Source organism: Panicum virgatum, chromosome 2K, assembly GCF_016808335.1.
Source record: "Panicum virgatum strain AP13 chromosome 2K, P.virgatum_v5, whole genome shotgun sequence".
Classification (NCBI taxonomy): Eukaryota; Viridiplantae; Streptophyta; class Magnoliopsida; order Poales; family Poaceae; genus Panicum; species Panicum virgatum.
In genome coordinates, this window is record NC_053137.1 from 67,517,451 (window position 1) to 67,526,621 (window position 9,171).

The following is a 9,171-nucleotide window of genomic DNA, read 5'->3' on the forward strand; positions in this document are numbered from 1 at the left end:
GCTCCTAATCTGAACCTCTGCTTCTCAATTGCTTTCAAATGCTACCCCTGAGCTTGCATTAGACCTTGGCTGCAGCACCCTTATTTAGATCCCTCGTCCACCGCTAGCACCTCGTCCTTCTCCATGAATAGCATGAACGTTTGGCATTGGGCTTGGGTTCAACTCTTGGTGTTGCTGCTGCCCATGGAGACCTCAACCTCAATGCTGGGCGGTGGAGCTCGTGTGCTGGGGAGATCACGAGGCCAGGGGATGCGGAGGAAAAGAGCAGCAGCAGCGGGAATCCGCAGCAGCGAGGTGTCCTCAGAAATCTGCTCCGCTCCCACGTCCATGCCGCCGCCGCCGCCGAGCCGCCGAGCCCTTGATATCTGTGGATGGCAAGGGGTCAGGGGAGGCGACGAGCAGCCAGCAGCCTTGGGCGAGCGCTTTCTAATGGGCCGAACCGAGAGTGTTTATTTGGGCCGCGTCGTGCGTCTGCTTCAGTCTAGCGTTCCATTTTCGCTTTCTTCCGTCGGATGCAGGATGGGCGGCGATGCGGCGTCCGACGTCCCGCCGAAGTAGAGCGCTCAACGTCAGCCGATCTGGATCCCCCGCCCCCGCCCCCGCGCTTCACCTCAGAGTTGATTGCTGCTTCACCTCGCGCGCGACTCCCTCCACCCCGCAGCCGGCCGACGCACACCTCGACGCGCCGTCCTCCACTAAATTCCCGGTACGTCATCTTCTAATCCATGGTTGTAGTCGTCCAAATTAAATCCGCAAATGGGTGATTGAATTTCTAGGTTCAATTGATGCTCAGGAAAGGCACCGCATGTGTTGCGTCCATGACCATTCCTGATTCGCCTGTTTTGGATCCTGAAATAAGACCACATCGTGCACTCCCAGTTTTCTATATTAGATTGGGCTATTGTTCCATGTTTTCTACATTTAGACTGGGTACTGGGTGGTATGAAAAAGATGGTTCAGGTATGACCTTACCATTATTCTGGGCAGAGATACTCCATGACCTAGCCCAGGAAAGGATAACCAGCCATGTCAGTTCAATGTCTCTGTTTTACATCATCTGAACTGAAAACAAAACTGGTTAAATTCTTCTAACTTCAATGCCTCCATGAACCATATGATTTTCCTTTGACAGATTGTATTCAAACAAGTGCTTTGAAATTCTTCTAACCTGAATTACTGAAGCTACCATTACAGAATGGTAGAAACTAGAAAGGATGATTGAGTTTCTCTCTAGCTCAGCCAAGCTACCATGTGAGTTACTCAGGTGAGCAATTTGTCAATGTTTGTGTATTTGTGACAATGTGGTAGCGACAGACATGCAAGTTAGGAACAATTTTATGAATCTTTAATTTAGGCTGTCAAAAAGATACTATTTCAAACTTTACCCATGCTCCAAAAACCCATGTCCCGCCCTGCTTGACATTACTTTCCACCTTGACAAAGGCAGGCCAAACCGTCAACATTGAAGATGCTAAGCACGTCCGTCAGAGTGATAAACTGTTGGGTGACAAGATAGATGAGGCCGTCAAAGAATGGGATGCTCAGAAAGAATTCTGAGAGAACAGGACAATGATGAATCAGGAGAGTACATCACGAGTACGACGACTGATGAGTTGCAGTGTATAGGTTGACAATTTGAGATTATATTATACTCCTATCAAATAATTTACGAAAGCTTGAAACAATTGTATTCTATATCATGGCAATATTGGTATATGAGTTTATAATTTTTGACACCCGTTGCAACACACGGGCACAAACCTAGTCAAGGGAAAAGTTGACTCATGAGTAAATTAAGCAGGTATTGGTACATCTGGCTTCACTGCCACTTGCCCAAAAATGGCGGTAAAAATTGAACACTCCCAATTGGTATACGATGATCTGACCGGGTTTGATGATAATCCATCCCTGTAGCTGTATGCATGCATGCCGCCAAATTAAAGCACACCAGCTAGCTAGCTAATCGCCCAATAAGTAATAACCCGTTTCCTCGTTGAGGATGTTGCTCCTCTGCTTCTTGTGTTTGCTCGTGCTGTGGTCTGGAGCTTCTGGATCTGGATGGCTCACATCCATGGCGGATGTTGGTGGTTGTGGGGACAAATCGTTGGGTCCGATGACCGATTTCCTTTCAACGAATACTTCTTGCGGTTTACCAAAGCTTGGTGTCCGGCCTTCGATTTGTTTTGGCGAGATGGTGGTTTGACGTTCCTGGATGCCGGCGAGCGAGCTCTGAAGAAGGCGCAGTGTTTTCTCGATGTGAGGAAGAAGATAAACAGTAGAGACAGGGACTTGGATGTAATTTCTGTTTTAATCAGGGTCTTTGCTGTAAGATTGAGGTGTACTGTGCTGACGTTTGTTTTAATATAAGCTGCATCTCTTTCTCGCAAAAATAAAGGACTTCAAAAATTGCGGCATGAAAATCAATCAAATTAAGCGGCAGCCATCAAAGTAGAGAGATTATGTGCGTAGGAAGAATTAATAACGATGCAAACGACGCACGGTGAAATTAATCTGGACATGACCGGATCGGAGCCGTAATGGATCGGCGCGCAACCAGTTGAGCCCAGCAGCCGTCCAAAGAGGGGGAGACATCTTGGGCTTGCCAGAGCGCCAGCCGCCCGGACTGGACGGTGGGCTTGTCGTGGCCGCTCAATTTGACGGCCCGTATCTCGCGAAGAGGCCCAGACAGAGATGCTGCGCGGGCCGTGTAATCCACATACCAGCAGTAGGGTGGGCCTCACGGAGGAGGAGAGAGCGGGATGGAGGAGGTAGGCCGGCCCTCCCAAAGCAAAGGACAAGGCGGCAAAGCCCACGACATCGTTTAGCACAAGGAGCCCAGCCCAGGCGCTGCTTATGCGGCGTGCCGCCTTGGGCTGGCTGGGCCTGCCTCCTGTAGACAAATGATGAGTCTGAGTTCCATCTTGCAGCTCCGCCGACCTACCATCGCTCTCACTGTGATGTATTTAGTATTATGCATGGCCACGGTCCCTGGTCGTCCGTTCCACTGAAAGCAACGGAGCCTGCAATCATCGCTAGAAAACAAGAGGCACACGGAGCAGGGCCAGGAGGAGGTTCAGGAAGCCCACCGATTTCTCTCTCTGAATGCGACGTCCGGCCGGCAGCCTGTGCTCCGTACTAAAACGGCAAAACCCACCCGTTGAAGTGAGGATCGAGGCATGTATACTTCGGCTCCAGTGGCAGCGAGTTTAATTCCGGCCCTTCGTTCGGGTACCCGTCGTCGTTTTGGTAGGTGCCCATCTGACTTGTGGCTTTCTACTGCTGCACGAGACAATTAAGTGCCGGTTGCCTCCAAACTGCCCAAACACAAACACGGTTTTGGAAGCTTTAGCAAGTCTGGTTGCAGAATTGAGCAGGCAGTTAGACAACTGAAAGTTGAAACAGGGGAAATGTTAGTGGCCACTCTGGACTTGAGGATACTTGTTGATCTGACTCCACATGAGCCTTCATTTCCTGGCCAAGCAAGGTGCTTGCGCCAGGCAATGCATAGCCAAGTTGTATCAGACATAATTCTGGTCCGGTGAATCGAGTTCTGGAATTATGCTTAGGGTTGGGTTGGCAAGGTATCCTGTTCCTGCCCACAGGAAAGCAAAACAACAAGCGTATCATAGGTTTGTTAAGCAATCATCATGTAAAATAATCGACGGAATTGAAAATGGTTATACATGTGGGGTACACTGTCTTAATAGTTGAGCAACGACATTTTTTTCTCTCTCTCTCATCATCACAGTATATTTACCTGTTTCTGAGATTAAGCTGCGACATAAGCACAGCCATACGGTTACCGCCTCTTTTCCTGTTTTCAGCAAACAGTTATCTGATCTTTATTTGTCGTATATACTAGGAAGTAATTCTTTTCAAAAAAAATACTAGGAAGTAAACGATTGTCTGAAATTTGCAAGAGGTAAGCTTACAGTTTACTTTGCAACCTAAGAAGTGTTAGAGCATGACAAGTGGAAATCAACTTCTTCCTCGCTCAGTGGTCCAGATTCATCACATCTACCAGTTAGTTCAATAATAAATCAGGTTCAATTTTCAGGTAGGTGAAGTCACGAGCGCTCTCTCTCTCAAGAAAGAAAGAAAGAAAGAAAGAAAGAAAGAAAGAAAGAAAGAAAGATAAAAGAGGAGCAGTGCATGAATCTAGCTAGAGGTGATTCTTTTTTGTCAATCGAACGCATAGAAAATCTGTCCATCATTTGTATTAGAGAAATCTAGCCACATCTATTGCGCCGCAAAATAAACTCTACCAGTCTACTAGCATGCATCTTATTTATCTGCCCGAAACATGTAGCCGTATGCAACAAATAAGTCTAGTCTTCTAAACTTGTATTCTATCTGCAACTTGTGACGTATTGCTTGAACATAGACAAAACAATAGTGCCCCATAACATCGTGCAGACAGGACAAAGCTTTCAATTATCACTGGGCCATGGCAGCACAACTTTGCCGGGCACTCCTACCAGCAAAGAAACCTTTGTGTAATAAAAAGCATATCTCATTAATTTCTCTTTTCTTAAAAAAGAGCCATGCATCCAAGATAACATTCCTAACAGTATCTTCCCGAATTAAAGATCAAAATACAAAGATTCAATCATGGCGACGACCAACCGTTGAGCAAAAGAAATTGTGACTAGTTCAATTTATGTACACAAAAGAATCCTCCAAACTTTATTCGGAAATAGTTATTAGTACATACTCATGAATGCCGCAGACAGAGTACCTCAACCTAATTAGGAATTATTTTTCCTGCTCAAATAAAATGCTATAAAATTCACTTTCCAATAGGTTCAAGCAGTTTTCCATAGATATGTCTCGTCTCTGCACCTACAAGGCACAGGGCACTGCAGTACCCTATCGCGTCTGTCTACAGGTAATACTAATGAAGTCACCATTTCAGTGTTCGAATCCATTAGATAAAATGAGACGATACTTGTTTACCTTTGAGATAAAATTGTCTTACAAGATACTCCTAACACAGATGTTTATATTGGTAATACAGGAGGGGGGGGGGGGGGTTGCAAAAACAAATCACATAATGGTAAAAACAAATACTACATGAATGTTGGAAACGTTGCACTTATCACAATATTTAACATGACGTCTGTTGCTGCTGCTTCGGCTGCTCACCTTGCCAAGCCCATACAATGTCCGCTAGCGCTGGCCTCATCTCTTGGTTGAAAACCTTCTGGTACTCTAGAGTATCACCGTTTGTCTTCTTTATCTCCACAAGATGGAAATTCGGGCTAACCTCAAATATCTCAGCATCGATGCCCATCACCCCTTTCCTTCCAGGCTTGGCACCTTCCATCTTCAGTAAACCACCATCCTTCTTTGTGAGCTTCAGTCGCAAGTTCTTCGCCATATCCTCAATCTTTGATATAATCGTTGAGCTTGTCTTGGTGGACGTGAACTTGGACTCTCTCTTCTTGTCAGATTCTTCAAACATACCTGACAGGTCCAAACCAGTTGATAGAGATATTATATCAAATGCATTCACGTTGGCGGGCTTTCTTGCTTCTTGTTCCTTGCCCTCTGTAGCTAGGATGGTACCCATCGAATCAAAATCTGCATTCATGACCACAGGAGGGGCGTCCTTTGTTTTCAAGTTATACCTGAGTAGCTTTGCATCTAGACCCTTCCTGAACCATGGATTCTCCATGATTTTTTCCATTGAGATCCTTGTACTCGGGTTAGGATCAAGAATCCTTAGCAAAAGCCTTCGAACATCAGTAGAGAACCAACTTGGGCACTTGAAATCTGCTTTCCCAATCTTCTTATACATATCCATCAAGTTTTTATCATGGAACGGGAGATACCCAGCCAGTAGCACAAAAAGGATGACCCCGCAAGACCAGATATCAGCTTTGGCACCATCATAACCTTTTCTATTGATCACTTCAGGTGCGACATAAGCAGGTGTGCCACAAGTCGTGTGGAGCAGGCCATCTTGTCTTTTGCATTCAGCAAGTGCACTCAGACCGAAATCCGACACCTTTAGATTGCTATTCTCATCAAGCAGAAGGTTCTCTGGCTTCAAATCTCGATGATAGACACCCCTGCTATGGCAAAAGTCCACCGCACAAATCAGCTGCTGAAAGTACTTGCGAGCAGCATCCTCCTTGAGACGTCCCCGCTGAACTTTATTGAACAATTCTCCACCTCTCACATGCTCCAACACAAAGTATATCTTGGTTTTAGTAGCCATAACCTCATATAGTTGGACAATGTTGGGATGCCTCACTAGCTTCATGACAGAGATTTCCCGCTTGATCTGATCGATGAGGCCAACCTTCATAACCTTCTCCTTGTCAATCACCTTTATCGCCACACTTTCTAAAGTGTTCATGTTACGGGCATGGTAGACCTTTGCAAAGGTCCCTTGTCCAAGCATCTTTCCCATCTCATATTTCTGCATCAAAACATTTCCTTTATGCTCCGCCATCAAGCTGAATGTATACTATATGTACACAAAAGGCCGCACTGATCCAAGACTTGAAACGGACTAACAAGAAGCCTGCAAGTGTTTATTGAAGACTTCAACCGTCTCCCCCAAGGTGGTTCTCTAAGAAGATGGTTGAGCTGCCACGTCGAACCCCATTGTGCAGAAGCACAAGGAGCAGGAGCTGTGCGTGTTGATGAGCCCCAATGTCATCAAGAGGCGGCAAAGAAGAAATATGGGCGGCTACCCTGCCAAGTCCCTCACTAGGTAGCTCTTTAACATGCAAGCACATCTTTCTGCATTCCCTAAGGTGTTTCCTTGTTATCGAAAGGCCAGTTCTGCGAAGAAGAAAGAGCAAAATAAGGTCAGTCATGAACTGAAAGAACAAGGTCATGCTCGGTATGTAGTCAAAATAAATAAATACAACACAGATCTAAAGCAGATGAACCGATATCTTTCTAGCACAGGCAAACACAAGAAGAGGTAGGCTTCTATCATGTTATTAAGTTTATTTTTGCCCCTGCTCTAATGATCGGGTTGTTGTATATGGATCGAGAGCTCAAAATTTCCTTGTTCTTTTTGTTTATAATAACTGCAGGCAGCTCAAAATTCAGTGAGTACCCGCGAGGATCTATTATTATTGTGGAGTATCTGAATTCCGAAGCCACCCCCCGCAAGACCAGAGCAGTAAAAAAAAACTATTGAAAGACAGTAGCGCAATGGAACAGGAGGTGGCTTTGTTTGACTGAAAACTAGATAGAGATCTTGGGACAAAGAATTCAGGAAAGAAATGCTGCGCGCTATAAAACGATGAAAGGCATCTATCTATCTATGTATCTATGACTGATGACGTAAAATAAAGAAGATTTCTTATTTTTTATTTTTGTAACACGGCCATATGCGGTCCAAAATCGCATCCGCTATTACGTTGCGCCGTGTGCATCCAACAATACCTTTCCGTAAGGCAATCGCATATGTAACTAGTATAAGTCGGGTAATGAACAGAGACAGTCACATGATGCAGCAGCACGGGACGGATGGGATCTCGGTTTGTATTGTAACACAAGCGCTGAGAAGCTACCGTGACCCCCCAACCATGGATTTCTTTTTTTTAGACGAATCACATACAGCGGAGGATGAACGGGGATAGAAGAAAGAGATGGAGTGGTACCAGATCCGGACGGGCGAGGACGAAGAGAAGCAGCAGGGCGCAGCGGCGAGTGAGGGCGGCCGTCCCTAGCTCGGCGGCGGCACGAAGAAGGTGGCTGGGCTGGCGCGGCGCGCGGGGGAATCGCGGGCGGTCAATGGAGGCCGCGGCGAGGAGAGGAAATCTGGGTGTGGTGGTGAGGCGGGTGGGTGTCGATGCTGTTTATGCGGCAGGAGGCGAGGCTTTCGGTTTTGTAGTAGGAGTTGTATGGTATGGTATCCCCTCCCCCAGAAGAAGATATTCGGGGCTCTGCTGTGCTGCCTGGCTGGCTCCTCTCCGTTAAAATCACCCACCAATTATTGCTGGCATGGCAGGTCCGCAGGTGCAGGCAACTTGCCGCCCGCCTGGCGCCTGCACCAGAATTCAGGCCGGCGAGCCGTGTGCTGCCGACCGCTGCGGCGGCCAGTGAGTGGACACGCGCAACGGAAGGAACGATGCAAGCAAGGTAACCAAAAGCGAAACTGGCTTCGGCGCGTGCAGCGTGATTGGAGGCGTGCGTGTCCCGGTCACCACACGTCACACGACATGCCTGCCGTCGTAGACGTACGTACACTGACCAGTAGGCAGTAAACGTGGAGCGACCGAGTTCCCAGCAGTGAGTGAAGAAAAATACGGCGACCAGCTATTTATTATTCACTGGATTATTTTCTGCACGGCGACCAGTAAATAATTTTGTGCTTCCGCTGGAATGGTGGGCCCAGCTAACAGGTCCGTTGGTTCTTTGGTCACCACTCACCAACCTACGTCAGCTGTTGAGATGAATCCACTTGAACACTCCGCCAAAGTTCTGACACGAACTGTAGTGCATGAGTGAAGTTTTGTATAAAAAGAATATGAATTGAAAAAAATTTGTGCAAATTTTCTGAAGACAAAAATGGAGAAAAGAAAAAAAGGAGAGAAAAAATGGAGAGAAAAAACTTTAGAACAAAAACTTTGTGACAGATAAAAAATGTTGGTAACAAAATCTGTGATAAAAAAATATGAAAATAAAAATATTAAGAAATATTATTTGAAAACAAAAACTTAGAAGTCAATATTATAAACAAAAAATCTAAATTAAAAGAAAATGTTGATTGCAGAAAACATTGAAAATTAAAAAAATCGATAACAAAACTTATGAGAGAAACTTTTCAAAAAGGGTTAAAATTTGGAAACAAAATTTTGGAAGAAAAATTATGACTAAAATTCCAAAGAATAAAATTGTTGTGGAAAATTTTTTGGAAGGAAATAAATTACAGATCAAAATGTTATGGAAGGAAATTGGGGACGGTGAAAGAGGGATTGAAAAGGTCAACAGGGCTAAGGGGCCCACCACGTGGGGATGTGTGCGGGCTAGGTGAAACTTGACCCATGCATGAGCGACCGTGAGTATCGAAACTTCCGGCCGATTGTAGAATTAGGATTGGGTTATTTGTGGTGATTGCTAAACAAGTACAGTAACTTGTTGCAACCAGCCGGGGTCCGATCAGGTACCGTACCAGACCACCTCAACCTAGCTACTGTAGAT

At 45.8% G+C, this 9,171-nt stretch overlaps 1 protein-coding gene and 1 long non-coding RNA gene across 2 annotated transcripts; one reads left to right on the top strand and one right to left on the bottom strand.

Moving 5' to 3' along the window:
* Positions 1 to 590: 590 nt before the first annotated feature.
* LOC120694847 lies at positions 591 to 2,390 on the top strand. The gene is made up of 2 exons (XR_005683671.1): positions 591 to 706; positions 794 to 2,390. It is a non-coding gene; the product is annotated as an uncharacterized LOC120694847 (long non-coding RNA).
* A 2,519-nt stretch (positions 2,391 to 4,909) lies between these two features.
* Positions 4,910 to 8,085, bottom strand: LOC120694846 (CBL-interacting protein kinase 2-like). Its single transcript, XM_039978142.1, has 2 exons — positions 7,629 to 8,085; positions 4,910 to 6,795 (listed from the first exon to the last, which is right to left on the bottom strand). Exon 2 carries the CDS (start codon positions 6,458 to 6,460, stop codon positions 5,108 to 5,110), a length of 1,353 nt encoding a protein of 450 aa, XP_039834076.1. The 5' UTR covers positions 6,461 to 6,795; positions 7,629 to 8,085; the 3' UTR covers positions 4,910 to 5,107.
* Positions 8,086 to 9,171: the final 1,086 nt, after the last annotated feature.